Below are 19,926 nucleotides of genomic sequence, written 5' to 3'. Positions count from 1 at the left end.
GTACATGTTAAGGAAGAGCTGACCCTTAGTTGAAAGTTCATCCCTGCATAACCCAGTGAATAGGGGTCATTACCTTCATTTAGGGTTTTTTTTTTTCACAGCCAAAGCAGAGCTTGACTTGTACCACTCCTAAGGTAATTATCACATTATTATTGCCCATTGGACTACAGCTTAAAATTTCCTTGCACAGTCCATGTCCATCCACTCTTTCCCCAGCCTTATTTCTTGTTACTCCAACTATAAACATACTACTGTTAAGAGCTCTCACACCTACTCATTCATAATCCTGCAAATGAGTTTCTATGGTTCTCCGTCTCTTTTGTCCACTCATTTTGTATACATGACATATATTATTTATCTGTGTGTGTGTGTGTGTCTGTGTGTACTCATGCACAAGTGCATGTGCTCATACATGTGTGTGTGTGTGACACTATGCATATATGGAAGTTAGAAGACAGGAGTCTGTTCTTTCCTTATTGCCAGCTAGGTCCCGGGGATTTAATTGAGGACATCGGGCCTGTTGGCAAGCACCTTCACCCTCCAAGACATGTCACCAGCTCCACTTCTATCTTCCTTCTAATTTCAAACACACAATTCACAAATGTGTTTTGTTCATCAGTTGATATGATAGACCCAAAAGGAGACAAAATATTCGTCTTCCATTACACAATGTCTTGGAAGTGAATTCTTTTAAAAATATACATATTGTTTTATGTATGTGTTTGTGCCTGCTTCTCTGGGTGGGCACCTTGTATGTACAGGTGCCCTAGGAGAGGAAAACAAGGCATTGAATCTTCTGGAGTTGGAGTTACAGGGACTTGTGAGCTGCCTAATATGGGTTCTGAGAAGCGAACCTATGTCATCTGAGAACAACAAGTCCTCTTAACTGCTGAGCCATCTCTCTTGTCCTGGAGAGTGAATTCTTCACACCAGTTTTGCTTTCCTTTGCTTTGGTAGTAAAGTCATTAAGTGGCCTACCTGAATCACATTTTTGTTTGTTTTGAAATAGAGTGCCCTGTAACCCAGACAGGGCTTGAACTCATTATGTAGGAAAAGATGACGTTAAACTCCCGCTCCTGGTGCCTCACTCTCTCTGTACTACCACACACAGCTCTTAGTCAGATGACATAAATTTGCTAAGCTGCACTGGGCACTAGTGCTTAGAATACAAGGAGGCTTAAGACACTCTTCTTGCACTCAAAGGACACAATTTCACACGAATGTAGGGTAGCGTAGGAATACAGAAGAGAAGCATCTAAATAGAGTCTGTTGTAATACAGAGGGAATCTCTGTGGAAAGGTCCAGAGAAGATGACACCTAATCATGAGTTTAAAGGATGACTGAGTAGTAGTTCACCAAATATGGAAGAGGATGGGAATTTCCCAGAAGAAAAAATTAATGCAAGTGAAGTCACATAGGTGAGAAACACCGTGTACAGAATAGGACACACAAGCTTAAGAGTTAGTGTCAAAGACTGGCAAGAGATGATAACATGCAAATATGTAGTAGGCGTTAACCAGGTCATGAATGCCATGCTTGGTAATGGGACAAATGTTCTTTCCCAATAGACCACAAAGTGTATATGCGCTCAAATACATTTTACCATAAATTTTGTGCCTTAGTTACTCTAATCTCAATACTGACTGAAAGCTCTCTACTGTGTAGTGTTGCCTATTCTATATGCATTGTGTTCCCGACAATTTGCCCTTCATCAGGAATTTCTCTTCTTCTACTTCCTTAGTTACCAGCTGTTTACACTGGCCCATGGTGGGTTACTTCCCTTCCTAGGAGATTTTGCTCGTTCAGTGAACTTTGATTTGCTTTTTGTCTCTTTTATAAAGTCCCAACACCACCTTTTCTTCTATGGCTAAGGTAGGCTAATAACTCCTTTATCTTAGCCTTTAGGTCACACCAGTAGTCTAGAATACTATTAAGGGGACATTTGTGTGATCTTTTTCTATTTCTCCACATATACTTAGGTGTATGTGTGATGTAAGCACGTGTGTATATAAGATCCCAAACCAGCCTGTGTGATAGTCACCACCAAGGTCAAGGCATTGATACATTCTGCTCACAACCTCTCTACAGGCCCCTATACTTTGCTCTATCCACCTGGACTCCTGAGGGCATATTTCTATTGCAAATGGAAAATTCTTGTCAGCCAGTGTGGAACAAAGGCACTATACATAGATGAACGTTTGGCTCTCTGCTGATTCCTCGGTTTGCCTGAATTTATACAATTTGGTAGAACTGCCACCATCTCTGGCATGGACAGCTTGAGTGTAGATTCTTTGAATTTCTTTTTTTTCCCTTTTATTTTATTTTACAATACAGTTCTACATAACAGCCACAAATTCCCTTGTTCTCCCCCTTCCTGACCCCCTCCCCTTCCCCCCAGCCCACCCCCCATTCCCACCTCCTCCAGGGCAAAGCCTCCCCCCCCAGGACTGAGATCAACCTGGTAGACTCAGTCCAGGCAGATCCAGTCCCCTCCTCCCAGGGTGAGCCAAGCGTCCCTGCATAATTTTTGAAACCAAGGTTGGATAAAGCACAGGGACAAATAGCCAAACGAATGGAAACACATGAACTATGAACCAAAGGCTGAGGGGCCCCCAACTGGATCAGGCCCTCTGAATAGGTGAGACAGTTGATTGGCTTGATCTGTTTGGGAGGCATCCAGGCAATGGTACCAGGTCCTGGGCTTATTGCTTGATTCTTTGAATTTCTGATGAAGAGATGCTGCACTCGTGATCAGAATTACAGTAAGGCTTTCCTCTGTGGTAAGCTGGGCTGTTTCCTTGCAGTTTACTTTCTAGGCCTCACCTTTCTCGGCCGAGTGAAGTCCTTTGTTAGGGTTCGAATTTCCCGTAAACCTGCTCAATAATTTGTTTGTGTTTGGCTTCTTTGAAATACTGCACAAAGCAATCCTTGTAAAAGGCAAAACTGTCCCGAAGGCTGAGAAAGGAGCTCGAGACATAGATTCAAAGTCGCTCTTTTCAGGTAGAGGTAGCTGGGTAATCTTATCTTAACTGGCTACATTTCAAAGTGCCCAATTCAGGGGCTTTCCCCTCTGGGAGCAGCGTTTGCCCCACGTGATGAAGAGCTTTCTAGTGAGGGGCAAAATATGGGGAAATCAGAGGCCCAGAGCTGTGTGGTCTGTTCACAAAAATCATAGCAAACAAATTGAACCCCATGGGTTGGGTCTCTCCCAGCTCCAGCACCAGGGGAGGTCAGTACTTGGCCCCAGGACAGAGACCTGACTGAGAAGCAAGGTTAGGAGGAAGCCAGGTATCCAGGAAAGGAGGCAAGATTGCTAAGCCACCTGCACAGCTCAGAGCCAAAAGTTGTCGGCGCAGCTCACTCACCACACACACAGCCCAGCCCTTTAGCAGAAATTGCTACATTCAGGATTACCTGGGGGAAAAACCAGAGGCTCACTTTGGTCCCTTCCGGTAATTGAAAGGACTGGGCGACAGGGAAGGGGAGGAGAGAGCTTCCCTCCATAAATGGTCCCACCCCTGGGCAAGGTGGCTCACTTTGGCAGGTAGCAACCGGGGAGTGTGCACCTGCCACCAGCAGAGCTCAGCCAGACTGTGAGAAGAGGCAAGGCGGAGCACGTCAAGGGAGTGAGTGAACCATGGACAGATTGAAGTGCCCGAGCTTCTTCAAGTGCAGAGAGAAGGAGGTATGGGTCTGTAAGCTTCTGGAAGTGTAGAGGAACAGAGTGGGAAAACGGGGGTTTGCTTTCTGTAGCTGTTTCTTATTTTGCATATTCTTTCTCCTCAACTCTTTTCAAGTATGCCTGCTATGTTCCCACAAAGTCGACGTGAAAAACAACTTTTGTGCTGGTAGTTAGGATACTTAGGAGCACCTCACCCTGTACCTTGGGAACCATACAGAATGCTGTTCTTTGTCTTTCTCTACACTGTGCTCATATGCTGCGGGGAAATGCAAAAATGGACTGTCCTTATCTGACCCTAGGAGCATTCCATACTCAAGCAGCTAACAGGTTGGAAGAGAATCCCTCCCCAAGTAGAGGGAGGGAGGGAGGGAGGGAGGGAGAGAGGGGAGAGGAGAGAGAGAGAGAGAGAGAGAGAGAGAGAGAGAGAGAGAGAGAGAGAGAGAGAGAGAGAGAGAGAGAGAGAGTTGCTCCACCTGGTGGGACAGGAAAATTTGTCTCTTGAAACTATTCTGTGATTTTAGGAAAACACTGATTATGTATGTGCTCTACTACACGGAGAGAAGCTATCAGCACATAAAAAGTGTATGGAGTGATTTTATTTAATTACAAGCTAGGTTTCATACACCTCAGTGACCTGCTATAATCTCAGGAATGTTGACTCTTCCTAATTTATACTCAAAACTTTTGTATTTGACACTTGACTTGTCAAATACATTTGCCCTTCATGTTGGGGTGACATTAAACTTTGCATGATGTTAGCTGAAAGGGCAGTAAAATATATACTTACAGATTTCTTTCTTTAATTTTAAGATGCAAATGCTAAGTAAAAGTAGAAATCTTCTTAGTTTTGTCTATGGCTATACCACTCTGAATGTTCCCAATCTGACCTTAGAGGCTAAGCAGGGTTGGGCCTGGTTAGTACTTGGATGGGAGAAATCTTGATTTTGAGAAGAATTCCCCATGTGTTTTTTCACCCTCCCTATAAGTCTGTGGACTTGGGAAAATATTCTTCTGTGGAATTTGTAACAGAAAGGGACGATACTAATAATTTTTCCTCCTTTAGAAAGTGACAGCTTCATCGGAGAACTTCCATGTTGGTGAAAATGATGAAAATACGGACCGTGGTAACTGGTCCAAAAAATCAGATTATCTTCTATCTATGGTTGGATATGCAGTGGGATTGGGAAATGTGTGGAGATTCCCATACCTGACCTACACCAACGGTGGAGGTAGGCTTTTCCTTCCCTTCTGTTTCCTCCAGTGGGATGTTGTATAACTTCTTTATATACATACATATATGTGTATGTATGTATAGAAAATATTTATGTAATACAACACATACATATATACATATATAATAGCGGTATATGATACTTTGAGTTAGTAAAGAGGATGAGAAAGAAGCAAAACATTTATTGATGGACTCTGAGCTACTAGTTCAAGTTTGGAAAATGTTTCAGAAATCTCTGACATAAACTTGAAAAAAATGTTATATGCAATTCTTCTGAGTTGATTTGAGATACCATATAGTCTTCAACTAGGACTTTCGAAAATATATTCAGACTCAAGTTGAGCTTTGCTCGAGTTAGAAGTATGAAAAAGGAGGAAAATCTAGATTTTTTTTAAAGCTCAAGGAACCTGTTTGTTTAGTTAGAATAAGACATTTTATAACTTAAGTGTGAACAAAAATGGTTATTGATTAATTTTTTAAGTTGTACTATTCAGTTACATATATTTCAAATGCTATTGGCCATGTAGAATATAAATAAAACACAAAAGAATTTAGTTCAAGGCTATGTAGTTTTATTGTTGCAAAAATGATACTCTTTATACCTTGTAGATCATTAAGGTAGGCTCAGTCAGAACACAAAATAACTAAGGCGGCACACAAAGGGAAAGAAAATGAATTGCACAATATTCTAGTAATGTGGAAACAACTTTTCACTTACACCATTTTAACTTACTTGTGCTTACAGGTTCTGTTAGAAGGATAGAGGTGACATGTGCCTGTATTTCATAATTGGACACCATTGAAATTTTGCCAGTATAATTATTTTTCTCTTGGCACAATGGGATTGTGTGTGGTGATGTTTCAACCACATTTCTCGTTAATTGAGTGTATTAAAACATTCACACTGGCCCTCAGAGACTCAAGAAAGGAGCTCTGTTTATTAAACACCTTAAGTGTGGGTAGCTTAAATTCCCTCATCTAAGACTTAAGTCATCTGATAGTGGTTTTGATCTAAGAATTAGCAGGAAAATGAGTCAATAATCATGATATTTTTGGTGTCTATGTCCTAAGGCTCCTTTGAGCTCCTTACAGTTGTGTTTACAATAAGTCATAACCTGTAACTTGACATCATACATTCATTCAATAATCACCACAACTTTCTAGGAAATGAATTAAACTAATTTTAATAGAGAATTTTTAAGTACAATGAAAATGAAATATTTTATTTTTTTCCTATGCTATTGCCTCTTTCTCTCCTGTTTCCTCCAAAAGTTAGTATGACACATTGGTTCTCAAATTTTAAAGATCATGCCATTTAAATAATAGATAATGTACATCCTCTAAATGCTTTTTAAATTCATGAGTAGCAAGGAAAATAATTGAGGATAATTGTGACAGAATAAATAAAGCGTACATAATCGGAAAGCCCGTCTTCATTCATTGAGTTCCATCTTGCTTTTACTAACTTTTGCCAAGACTTCTAGATTGTTTAGCTGGGACATTTAACATTATGTCTCTGTTTCAGCTTGTAGTCTGGTAAATATATTAAGGAACAGTATCACAAACCAAATATGGGCAAAAAAGTAAAAGAAAAGAGTTAAAAGAAGGGGAGGAGCTGGATATTCTTATGTGGGAGATTAGTTCCTGTGATAATGGAAGTTAACTGAGTAAGTCTCAAAAGGTCAGTCTTCTAACAAACACATTTCTTATTAACATTGACTAAAGAGCCTTGTGACTATTAAAAGAATTGTGAACTTAATTGCAATAATTTACATTCTGAACACTACTTACCATTTATATCTTAAGTTTTAAAAGTAATCCATGTATTGTTGAGGGGGGAGGAGGAAGGGAGGGAAGGAAGAAGGGAGGGAAGGAAGAAGGAAGGAAGGAAGGAAGGAAGGAAGGAAGGAAGGAAGGAAGGAAGGAAGGAAGGAAGGAAGGAAGGAAGGAAGAGAGGAAGAGGAACTAACACTAAAAACATGTCATATGCTTGTAGTGTTGCCACTGTTTGATCAGTAAATTAGTCAATTTGATTAGCAATTGCTAGAGGCCCAGTATTTGAACTTGTAACAGAAAGTGATGTGCTGGTATTGTGTCTTACTTTTCTAAGAAGGGAAAGTTCACAGGTTAGTAAATTGCCCTAGGTAAAATAACTAATAGATGATAGAGCCAGCATTTTAATGCAGATCTATTTGGCTCTATATTCTCTGATCGCTCAGCTTCACTGGCAGACTTTTTATAAGCTATTGTCTTTAGTAATTGTAGAAACTTCACTGGGTAACATTTCCCATTCCTGTCTGATTAATGGGAAACCCACAGTTAATGCAATTAAGTACTTTCTCACAAAAAGTAATAAATCTTGGACCTCAAGCCAAATCCCTTCAATTCTACTGTATTAGGGCACTTTAAAATATTATGCTCCTTGTCAAACTGCTCCCAAGACTTTCAAATGTAATAGTATATTTATCTCTTTGCTTTTTAGGTGCTTTCTTGATACCCTATGCAATTATGCTAGCATTGGCTGGTTTACCTTTGTTCTTCCTGGAGTGTTCACTGGGACAGTTTGCTAGCTTAGGTCCAGTTTCAGTTTGGAGGATTCTGCCATTGTTTCAAGGTTGGTATTTAAGACTTCTCATCATCATGACTGTTTTTTTACTTTGTGGAAGAAAAGAGAACTTAAAGTCCTGGCACATTTGACCTCATAGAAGTAGAGCAGAAGATGCTCAGAGGCAGAAGTGGACAGGAAGGAAGAAGCCATATTGGTAAAAAAAAAAAAGATATGGTTATAGTTAAGAGAAATAAATGTGCTGGATATGGTGGTGTATCCCTTTAAACCCAGCACTCAGGAGGCAAAGGCAGGCAGATCTTAAAGTTCAAGGCCAGCTTTGTCTACAGAGTGAGTTCCAAGATAGCCAGGGCTACACAGGGAAACCCTGTCTCAGAAAAAATAATTTAAGAAAGCTATAATCTATAGATCTATAAATTGGAGAATTGAACAAATTACAGCATGGTTTCTATAGTTGATGACAGACAATATATTATATTCATATATTTTAACCTCATACATACAGACAGTGGTCATTAAGTATTCTTACCAACAAAATGATAGTCACCTGGGGTAATATGCTTGCTAATCAGAACATTAATTCATTCCACAATATGTATACAATTCAAGCATCACACAGTACATGAAAAATACAGTTTTCTCTTTCAACTAAAATATAAAAATGACATGCTATGGCAAAGATGGCATTGCTTCTTTTGTATATATTTTGTGCATACACATATACATATTCGTGTGCATGCAAATGTGTGTGCATGCATGTAGCATATGAAAGTCAAGGCCATGTATCTTCCTTAATTACTTTGAAATGGCCTCTCATTGACCCTGGAGCCCATTGTTTAGCTAGATCAAATGGACAGCAAGCACTGGAGAGACCCTGTCTCTACTTCTTCAGTGCTGGGATTTTATGTGCACTCTGTTACAGCAGGCTTTTCTTTTTAAACACAAGTGCTAATTTCAGGTATTTATTCCTCCATAGATATGACAAATACTTTATCTGCAGAGACATCTTCTCAGCCTTCAAATGTTAACTTTTCTTCTTACCTGGATGCACATATAGGAAGGGTTAGGAAAGGACACTAAAAAGATGATTGACAATTTTCACTTTTTGATTTATTTTGTCACTAATCCTGTTGTGCCTTAGCTTCAAGGCAACTGCTTTTAAAATGTACTATTTCCAACTTAATTTATGTGTATGTGCACATGAGTGTATGCCACATGTATGTGAATGCCTGTAGAGGCCAGAAAAGGGCATTGGATTCCCTGGAAGTTGGACTTACAGGAAGTTGTGAGCCACCCAATATGGGGGCTGAACTCTTGTCCTTTGGATGAGCAGCACATATTCTTAACCACAAAGTCAGTCCCAAGGCTCTGTCTTTTAAGATATTTCCTGTACAGATTCGTTTTGCTATCTTTGCATATCTTTTACAAAGCCTCACTGAGGAAAGCTGGAGGGTGGGCCACTATTTTCTCTTGGATACTTCTGATAGGAGAACAGTCCAGATGAAAAATGCCTTGATTATTGTTAAACATTGAACTTCTTTTATCTCTGAAGACTAATTATCATTTTAGCATTCACTAGTCACTGCAAACTATTTATAAAAGTCTCAACAAAGCACTGGGAATATATAATAATGAGGTGAATAGAATGCTTTGCTGTAAGATTGGAGAGCTACTTTGAATGTTAGTCTTAAGAATAATCAGTATGCTAAGCTCCATTGTGAACCTACTGAGTTACAGAATTTTTGGAAGTTTAAATGCAGATTGTTTCTGAATTTGTGCATTTTCTCCATACTTTCTTATAGAAATAGTGAATTGTAGCTAAAGTTTTCCTGGTTCTGTTCAGCTCCTGTAGCCCTGTGTCCAGCCTCTTGGACCCAAGTAAAGACACAGAGACTTATATTTCTTATGAACTGTATGGCCATGGCAGGCTTCTTGCTATCTGTTCTTGTATTTTAAATCAACCCATTTCTATTAACCTATAAGTTGCCACGTGGCTTGTGTCTTACTGGTACTTTTACATCTCGCTTCCTCTGTGTCTGGTTGGTGACTCCTGACTCAGCCTTCCTGTTTCCAGAATTCTCTTCTCTGCTAGTCCCGTCTATACTTCCTGCCTGACTACTGGCCAATCAGCATTTTATTTATTAATCAGTCAGAGCAACACATTCACAGCATACAGAACATATCCACAATAGTGGATTGTGTCCTTTAAGGATGTTACATTAGAATCTTCCTTTACTATTTGGCCATTGTTTTACAGATAAGATTTGAAATTTGGTGGATGAGTCCATAGGGTATTAGCATTGGAACTCTTAATACCTGCATTTCCTGCTATGACAGGGATTTGAAGACTTAATAAGGTGGAATAACTGACACAGGATTATTGTGAATTTTATGGCTAAATCTAAGTCTTCCTCCCTTAACTATAGTAACCTTTTCTCACCAAATGAAAAAATTTTCCAAAAGCCAGTCATCAGAATTGTTTCACATTTGGAAAGAGGGAGCTGGAGAGATTACTCAGCAGTTAATAGTACTCACTGCTCTTCCAGAGGCTCCAAGTTTGGTTTCCAGCATCAACATTGGGCATTTCAGCTCCAGGGTATCTAATGTCTCCAGCCTCTGCAGGCACCTGCACTTGTGTGCTCATACTCACAGGTGTGCACATGCACAAATACAGTTAAAATAATAACAACAGATTCTTTTAAATTTTGGAAGAAATGTATTGAGAGGGAAACAGCCCTCCATCTCAGACATACTTTTTTATGAATTACAGCATAGAGTTATGTGAAACAGTCTTTTCATTTATTATGGCTCTTGTGGAAACAACTCAGCTCTTTTCATGGATCAGCAAAACAAATTTCACTTTCTAACGGTTTTGTTTTCCAGGTGTGGGAATCACGATGGTCCTGATATCCATTTTTGTGACAATCTATTATAATGTCATAATTGCCTACAGTCTGTACTACTTGTTTGCTTCTTTTCAAAGTGTACTACCATGGGCCAATTGTTCTTCCTGGGCAGACAATAACTGTAGCAGATCACCAATAGGTAAATTCCATTGGCTTAACTTTTAAAATATTACTAACTATATAATTCTGTTATATTCTCTACATAAGTTCAAATGATTAAATAATTTTCTAACCAATTTAAGTATACTTTTATGAAAGGCAAAACCACAGCCAGAAATAATTCTTGGAAGCCTGTGTTCTGAGCAGGAGATAGTAAGAAATAAGAGAGTGTTTTTTTTTAAGTGCTATCTTTTACAGCATTAAATAGTGACTATAAAGACTGGGTGCTGCTAATATCAATAAGAGATACTTAGCATTAATAATGGAGGATATTATAATTGGGATTATCCATACCCATCAGATAGAGCTTTAATGCTTTGGAAGGGTTTAAAGGGGCTAGCATATCTATACAGGTTAGCTAAGTTTCCCTACTGAAAGTTCTGTTAAGTTTTAAATCTCAACTGCAATACCTCTTATTCTATAGCAGTTATTACTGTAAATGTGACCACAGTTTAAATGGATAGTTAGTATTATGTGCTTTACCAGTTGGTGATAGAGAAGATTTGATGCATTGAATGTAACATGCACTATTCTATTTGTAATGTATTTATTCTACCTTTACTAAATAACAACTTAAATGGGAACTTAAATATTTTCCATTAAATATTTCCATTAAAATCCCCCTATCTATCTATCTATCTATCTATCTATCTATCTATCTATCTATCTATCTATCTATCTATCTATCTGTGTATCTATTTATCTATATGTCTATCATTTTTTAGTAACTGGCTGTAATGTGAGTACAGGAGCAGGAGAGATGTTTATGAACATAAGCTGGGTAAATATCAACAACTTGACCTGCTTGAATGGTAGCGAAGTTTTTCGGCCAGGACAACTTCCCAGTGAACAGTATTGGGAGTAAGTATTGATTGACTTCTTAAACAGGTGATACTGAAAGGCTTTATGAACCACAGTAAAATATTTGTCGGCTTTTTTATTATCTATTTTATTTTATAATTTTGATATGAGTATATGTTGTAAGTTGAGCATATTTCTCTTTATCTATATACCTTCCCTCTTTTTAACTCCCATAAATAGAAGAAAGGAGAACCGTGACAGAAAAATACTTCACTTGGTTCAAATGTTTACCTATCATAGGTGAATTGAAGTACCTGAAAAGTTAGCTCATTGTTGACAACATATCTTTTACAAGTTAGTTGTTCAGTGCATATAGCTCTTAAGTAGTGATTTATTTATAATTACTAGTTAAAAGTTAAAGTTAGAGAATTATAGAGCTTGCGAGACTGCTCAGCACATGAAAGTGCCTGTTGCCAAGCCTGATGATCTGAGTTTGATTCTTGGAGCCCACATGGCTGAAGGAAAAAAACTGACTTCTGAAAATGTCCTCTGACTACCACCCACGTGCAGTGGAATGTGCATACACACAAAAAATTGATATAATAAGAAAATTCTAATAATAAGCAATTAGGGTCTGGAGAGATGACACAGAGGTTAAGAGCATTCACTATTCTTACAGAGGACCAGATTTTGGTTCTCAGTACCTACATGGTGGCTCATAACTGTCTGTAACATCAGTTCCAGGGCATCCAATGCTCTCTTTTAGCCTCTATGGGCACCAAGCACTCATATGCTCATATACATGTATGCAGGCAAAACACACATACATATAACATAAAATGAATGTGTTGTGAAAATATCAACCACCACCCCCATACTCAAGGTTCAGGGAACATTTCAGAAAAGGGGTCAAAGGACTGTAAAAAGCAGGAGGATTGGGTAGTTTGCTATGAGAGTATGTCTCCTAATAAAGTCAGAAACTGCACATATAAAGCCTCAATGACATGATTGCCAAAACATGAGCTGAACAAGGATGACACCAATGGACATGCCCAAGTGGATGGGGGAAAGCCCACATGACCTCAACCCTATACAAAGAATGGTAGGAAACTGAGTAAATTTAGGAAAACAAATATATATGGAAGAATAGTATTCTAGTGAGGTGTGTGTGTGTGTATTATATTTTTCTTTATCCATTCATCATTTGATGGACACTTAAGTTGTTTATTATGAATAGTACTGTGATAAACTTGGCAGTGTAGTTGTCTCTTGGACATCCTGATATCATTTCTATTGAATATACACTAAATAGTGAGACTCCTAGATGATGTGGTGGAGATATATATATATATATATATATATATATATATGGAGATCAATAATTTTTCTCTCTAGCATGGTGCTTTAATATTTTCAGTCTTTATATTTTTCCAAATGTCATGCAAAAAATTGGGGTTCTGAATTTTTAAGTTTATTTTGTATTATTTGTGTGTTTTTGTGTGTTTGTGTGTGTGTGTGTGTGTGTGTGTGTGTGTGTGTGTGCCTGCAAAGGCCAGAGGAATCAGACCTTCCTTAGTGCCAGACTTATAAGTGGTTGTGAGTGCTGGGAACCCAATTCAGGTCCGCTGGAAGAGTAGATAGTATTATGAACTTTGAATTATTTCTGTAGCTTCAAAACTGAGATTATAGCTTCACACATGTTACTCTGGGAAATCATGGAATTTTACAGAAATTCTTTGAAGATATGAAGCGTCAGGCCATTTCAGTTTGATTTTGTGTACCACTTTTTAGTAAGTAAATACATAATGTAATGTTAAATGTCTTATGAATTTATTTTTAGAAAATCCCATATTGAGTCACATGAAGCTACCAGATAAAAGTTTAATTTCTTTACATAAAGGAGATTAAAATGTTGGGAAAAATTACAAATAATGCTTTATTCAAGGTGCTTGAAATTTGGACTGCCTTTGGGTAACCTTGAAGTTCAAAGCCTGACTTTTGAGGGAATAATATTTGTCCCTTCACACAACATTATCTATCAATAAGAGGCTTACAAGACTAAGCTACAATACTGGTTTCCCTTTGGATGAAACACATTACAAAGCCCATTGATTTTTTTTTTAACAAAGACAATTGATTCTGTGCTTATAAAAGGTCTTATGTATTTCAGTAAAGTGACACTTCAGCGGTCAAGTGGAATGGATGAAACTGGAGTAATTGTGTGGTATTTAGCACTTTGTCTTCTTCTAGCTTGGCTCATAGTTGGAGCAGCACTGTTTAAAGGAATCAAGTCATCTGGCAAGGTAGGTTGGAAGTCATATTAGTGAGGCAGTTGCTCTCCAACTTCATTGTAGCTTCATCAAATATAAAATTATTAATAGAGTTTTGTATAATAGGAACATTCAAACCCTTTAAAGCCTTTCTACATAAGACATTCTTGTTTTACACATATACATAGGGTAAGTGCTATTGTTAAAAGTAAAGCAAAAATGAATACAAGCCTTGTGCAATTACTTAAAACTCAGACTCTACTAGCTGATAACAGCATTCTGGGGCTTGAGAGTGTGTTTTAAAATGTTCTGTCCCAACCTCCTTGGTCTCAACAATTCTTGCTCATACAAACCCTCCCCTTTCTCGTCAGTCGGACTCCCAGAGCTCCACCTGGGGCTTGGCCATGGATCTCTGCATCCGGTTCCCTCAGTCATTGGATGAAAAAAGCACAGGGACAAATAGCCAAACGAATGGAAACACATGAACTATGAACCAATAGCTGAGCAGCCCCCAAATGGATCAGGCCCTCTGGATAAGTGAGACAGTTGATTAGCTTGATCAATTTGGGAGGCATCCAGGCAGTGGGACCAGGACCTGTCCTCAGTGAATGTACTGGCTGTTTGGAACCTGGGGCTTATACAGGGACACTTAGCTCAGCCTGGGAGGAGGGGACTGGACCTGCCTGGACTGAATCCACCAAGTTGAACTCAATCCTCAGGGGAGTCTTTGCCATGGAGGAGATGGGAATGGGGGGTGAGGTGGGGGGAAGGTGGGTGGAGGGGGAATCTGTGGCTGATATGTAAAATTAAATTAAATTATAAAATAAAATTAAAAAAGAATAATATTTTCTGTCCCACAATAAGCAGTTTGAATGATGTGATGTTCATTGTAGAATGTTTTCTAGGATAATAGCATCAGTTGAAGACACAGAGAAAAATAATATGCAACCATTCCTTTGAATTAATCTTTTCCAATGGAGTAAGATTCTTCTCTGTCATTGAAGGGGCCTCTTCTGCAAAAACATTCTCCTTTTTCTCCTTCATATTTTAAAAAAATTTTAGAGAGCCTAGTTACAACTTTAAAAAAGAACAGAAACATTTTCCTGTTAAGAACTGCATACTACCCAGAATAGTGTATTTTGACACGATTTTAACTGATCAGAGTGAGGCTACATAAAAGTTCAAGGGCAGGAATAATTGCACACACTTGTTGTCTTCCTGGTACAATATATAGCATGTTGAATTGTGAATGCAATGACACATGTGATTTCTTTGAAAAAATACTGCAAATATTTCAAATCCAGTGGAAACTTTCCTATGTGCTCCATTTACATAATTTTTAAACCCTTGGTTCCTTTATGATGTAGTAAGTTTTCTTGCAAAAAGTCCATTAAAGGCAATTTAATCAGGCAATTGGAATTTATTGGTCTCTTGGGTAACTTATTTAAATCATCTCCTTAGGCATATTATCAAACATAGAATATCTATGGATCAAAGAAATTACACATTATTGTAGCCAGCCTCAAGGGCAATCTATAAATCTGAAACCCTGTGTTATCTAAGAGAGGAGTTGTGTGTTTATTTTTATCTTATCAACCTCTCTTTAGGGTAGCTTTAAGTAACAAGTATTCAGTGTGCTCTCTATTCACTTTAGTGAAGCTTTCATGAGCTCTGGACATGTCCTAGAAGATATTTTCCTTGTCCTTGGGAACTGAGTATACTCACATAACCAGTTTTACATTTCTCATCCCAGTGCAAAAGTTGACTGAAAGGAGACATTCAGTCTCCTCTGATATTTGTAAGGATCCATGTAGGACAGCATTTCATCTAGATTCCCAAGTGATCACTGCTGATAATTGTTTGTTCACAGCACAAACCTTACAAATACTGCTCCCTGCATCAAAGCATTTTTAAACATGGGTCCATTTTTGGAGTGGTGAGAACAGAGAAAGGAAGTTATGCTAACATTTGATATTGATATCATTGGACTTACCTTTTGAAACCTGGAGTAAATTATTTGACGAATTATAACTGGCTACTAATTTTGCTCATAAAAAATTATATACCATGATTTTAAAGTGTCATTAACTTTCAGTTGCTCTATTTGGTAGGTGGTATATTTTACAGCTCTCTTCCCGTATGTGGTCCTCCTCATTCTGTTAATACGAGGTGCAACTTTGGAGGGTGCATCAAAAGGCATTTCATATTACATTGGAGCACAGTCAAATTTTACAAAACTCAAGGAAGCTGAGGTAAGACTTAATTTGAATTTAAAATTGCCTGAGAAGTTAAATCTTAATGCCAAAAATAAGAGGTTTGGTTACACACAGACACACAGACACACACACACTACACTATAGTAATTTTTGAAAGCATATGCAGTCAAACAATTATTTCTATTCACTAGCACATCTTATCAAGGTATGTAACAACACTAATACTCTCATTGGAAGTAAGGTAAATTTTAGCAATATTTTCACAACTCACTGTACTATTGTAATTTATTCTATTTGACCACAGGTTTTTGGAGTTTACTATTTAAATAAAAGAATATTTCATACCTTAAGACCTACAAATTAAAAGCTAGGATTATGGGACTTATTGGACAATCTTTTAGTAGCTTTAAAGAATAACAGAGAAAGTCTGATGGTCTAATACACATTTGGTTACCCTGTAAAGTTAATATGTCAAAGGTAAGATCAAATTTTGCTCAGTGGATTTTAGAATCAGAATACAAGCTTGACATGGATTAAGTATTCCAGAAATAAAACTATCACTTCTACCACAAATAGAAACACATGTATTGAATATCAATTATTTATTCTGTGTGTTGGAGGGATGAACATGACATGGTACACACATGACATGCTGTACACATGGAAGTGAGAGGGCAGTTTTGAGGAGTCAGGTCTCTCCTTCCATTATCTCAGTTTCAGGGAACTTGGATCATCAGGCTTAGCAGCAAGTGTTGTTATTCATAGTCATCTCTCTGGCCCTGAATAGTTCTCTTCTAAATGTACTCTATTTCCAGATAATGGCTGGGCACATAAAATGTTTTACAATTTTAACTGTGCAGAGCATTAACAATAAGCTTATACAGCTATCACACTTCTGTTAATATAGCCCAAGGAGGCTTACATGTTTTTAGTAGTTACATCAAATTCTTGACACATATTAAGCTTACTTACTTAAATTAAATTAATAATTAAAAGTGATGAGAAAAAAATCATGCTAATATTACCTGGCACATTAGTAGTGCTATCCAAAATGGATAGTTTCAGGTTTCTATTTTCTTTTAAATAAAAAACATACTGACTTCCAGCCATTGACATTTTCTTTTTAAATGCTTAAAAATCAAATATTTATTTAATTATAGAGTTTTTCTGGTAACCAATGTCAAATTGATCAGTTTCAGTCATGGAAATCTATAATTTAACTTTTGAAAAATTGAAAATAAATTTCTGATCTTTGGTTTCTTTTGCTGTGCCCAATAATTTTCACTCAGTGATTATACACACCAGTACTAATTATTTTAGAACCATGATAGTTTATTATTATAGTCTTGGAGATTAATGACTATAATATATATAACAGGACATCTTAATGCATTTCTTAATTAGTCTTAGTTCTTACTCTTTTCTAACTTTGTTTACTAACCCATTCCCAACTAGGAGACCATTTTCCATTAGGTTATTAAACATGATAAAATAAGTTAATACACCGTGGAAATAGATAACTCATGTAAATGTGAGCTGGTGTACAATTATTTTAACTATCGATGATACATCACAGTATAGTTACTTCATTTTCTCCTCCATTTTCCTGAAACCTCATAACTTTGGTCACAGATGAAAAGCCCCTTTGATACCTTTAAGTGGCTTTTTATAAGTCTCAGACACTTATGCTTTATACTCCTTTGAAGCTATCTTGACGTTTTCATGTGCATTTTATATCTGTCTCTGTTTCTGTGTCTGTATTATTAAAAAAGAATCAGACCTGCATTTAAAGCTCCTTGTGAAACATGCAATTTAGTCCTCTTACTCCTCCACTCCCCATAGCAAATGACCACATTCCATGTGTTTTGGGTTTGCTGGTGATGACAATAGTTTTCCTCAGATTAGCATTCTTTCTCACCACTGATCTGACTCATCCACCTCAGGTCCTATTAAATCATAACATATCAAGTACAGTGGTTAAGAAACCAACATAAACATGAGATTCATCTCCTAAGATGGATATTTTATTTCTAACCTGATTTTGTAATATCTAAATGAAACTATCTTGGTCTATGTGTGACTCTCTGTATCTCTGTGTTTACCCACCTATCTCCCTTCATACAGACTTGTTATAATCTAGCATAAAAAGTGTATTCTAAATATTGGGTATATTTTACTCATTAGAAAACTTACTTCTATTGAAATATATTCAAGTGAAAAATATTGTTTTTGACATGTATACAATAAACTAAAATCGCTTTCTGATTATTTCTGATAATAACAATTATAACTACAATGAATCATCTTTTTTTCATCTGATAAAAAGCCATTTATTTTTAGTGTCATTAAGGTTACAGACAAAAATCTGTGACAAAAATCCATAACGAGTATTTGTGAAGTGCCCTTTACCCTCATGATGCTGTTACTTCAGAATCCAAAGGAAACTTAGAAATTCATTTAACATTTCCTTTGACATAAGAACCTTGTTATTTATTGAATGATACATGGTCCTATAATAAAAGTATTTCACCAACTGTGCAAATTCACTTACAGCCAATTCTTTTTTTTAATTATTATTGTTATTGCTTGTACCTACTGATAAGTTAAAGAGGGTAGATTGAAGTGTCAGGGGATGAATTATTTGGATGTTATTTTATTTTTTATTTATTTAAATTTTTAAATTTTATTTAATTTTATATTTTTATTATTATTTGCATACAGTCATGCTAGTCAATCTGCCTTCCACTGACTAGTGTGATGTTACAAGGACTGAAAAGACACTTTTGACCAAATATAAATCAACCCTGTTATTTGAAATCCACATGAGTCGATTTTTCTCTTTTGGGTGATATTATATCCAAAGAATTCCAATCTTAAAAAAGATGAACCTGAACAAATATCTGACTTAACTGTAGCACTTTAACAAAGAGGAACGAGGGGCAAATTGTAATGTCAGTAATGATAAAGGAGTGTAATTAGACAAATAGCACAAAGCCAGGCTGAGCTCTCTAGTAACATCCTTGCTAAGAATTAATGTGGTTTTAATGTCACATTGGTATATAGAATCAATAGAATTCCAATCAAATTCCCAGCACAGATAAGTGTGGAGAAATTCTCATTTCAGACACAAGACAGTATTACAAAAAGCACTACAATACTGTAGTAATTAAAATCATGAGGTTTTAGCATAGGAACAGATATACAGATAGGTGGTACAGAATAGTAATCTCAAAAATATATTTATAAAGAAATAAGCTTGGTATGTAACAGAGGTAACAAATCATTTCAATCTGGAAAGGATGGATGATGCAAAAGATGTCTTTGATATAATTTGTAATGTCAATTATCCTTAAATAATTGAAAATAATGTGAAGTGGAAATAAGTATAGCATAAAGTATGTGTAGCATATGTGTAACTAATACATGTAACACAAATTGCGGGGGAATTGAAATTCTGATATTCTAAGCAAAGCTATTTCATTTAGAGGATACAGAATGGCATCCTTATTACCTTAAGCTAAGCTTTGTTTTCAGATAACACAGATGAAGAAACACACAGCTAAGCAAAGATAAACAATTTCAACTACATTAAACAGCAATAACAAAAATACTCTGGATCATCAAAGGACACAAATTAAAGAGGACAAAAAATATGCCACAGATTGGGAGGGGAAAAAGCCCTCAAGATATACAACACAGAAAAGATTAGAATTCAGTTTCAAAAATGAATTCCTGGGTGTGGTGTGTTATGCATAATTTAAATTCCACCACATATTTTTAGAGGCAGAAGCAGACAGATCTCTGTGAGCTCTATGTATGGTATTCCAGGTCAGCCTTGTCTACACAAACCCCATTTTATTAAACAAAGAGAGAAAGGAGAGAAAGACAGAGAGAGAGAGAGAGAGAGAGAGAGAGAGAGACAGAGACAGAGACAGAGACAGAGACAGAGAGACAGAGAGATACAAAGAGAGGCAGAGAGAGAGAAGAGAAAGAAGAGAGAAACAAGAGATTGGTTTCCTAGAAATCAAGTAAAGTAAACAAAAATGGTGAAGTATGTGAATAGAAATTTTACAAAAAGAAAATCCTGTAGAAAAT

At 37.0% G+C, this 19,926-nt stretch overlaps 1 protein-coding gene across 3 annotated transcripts in view; it reads left to right on the top strand.

Moving 5' to 3' along the window:
* Window positions 1-19,926, top strand: part of Slc6a14 (solute carrier family 6 member 14) — a 67,426-nt gene that overhangs the window by 33,831 nt on the left and 13,669 nt on the right. Inside the window, exons 1-8 of one of the 3 annotated variants that reach the window (XM_076562602.1) lie at window positions 3,533-3,685; window positions 3,798-4,009; window positions 4,746-4,911; window positions 7,396-7,527; window positions 10,363-10,524; window positions 11,270-11,405; window positions 13,516-13,648; window positions 15,727-15,867. In XM_076562602.1, the coding sequence (XP_076418717.1) occupies window positions 4,842-4,911; window positions 7,396-7,527; window positions 10,363-10,524; window positions 11,270-11,405; window positions 13,516-13,648; window positions 15,727-15,867 (774 nt within the window). In that variant the 5' untranslated portion in view covers window positions 3,533-3,685; window positions 3,798-4,009; window positions 4,746-4,841. Of the gene's footprint in view, window positions 1-3,449; window positions 3,686-3,797; window positions 4,010-4,745; window positions 4,912-7,395; window positions 7,528-10,362; window positions 10,525-11,269; window positions 11,406-13,515; window positions 13,649-15,726; window positions 15,868-19,926 lie in introns of those variants that run through there. The other 2 variants (XM_076562601.1, XM_042269365.2) reach the window with 2 other exon arrangements.

The sequence above is a fragment of the Peromyscus maniculatus genome, chromosome X (genome assembly GCF_049852395.1).
Source record: "Peromyscus maniculatus bairdii isolate BWxNUB_F1_BW_parent chromosome X, HU_Pman_BW_mat_3.1, whole genome shotgun sequence".
In the NCBI taxonomy this organism is placed as follows: domain Eukaryota; kingdom Metazoa; phylum Chordata; class Mammalia; order Rodentia; family Cricetidae; genus Peromyscus; species Peromyscus maniculatus.
This window is presented reverse-complemented; position numbering and strand designations above follow the sequence as displayed.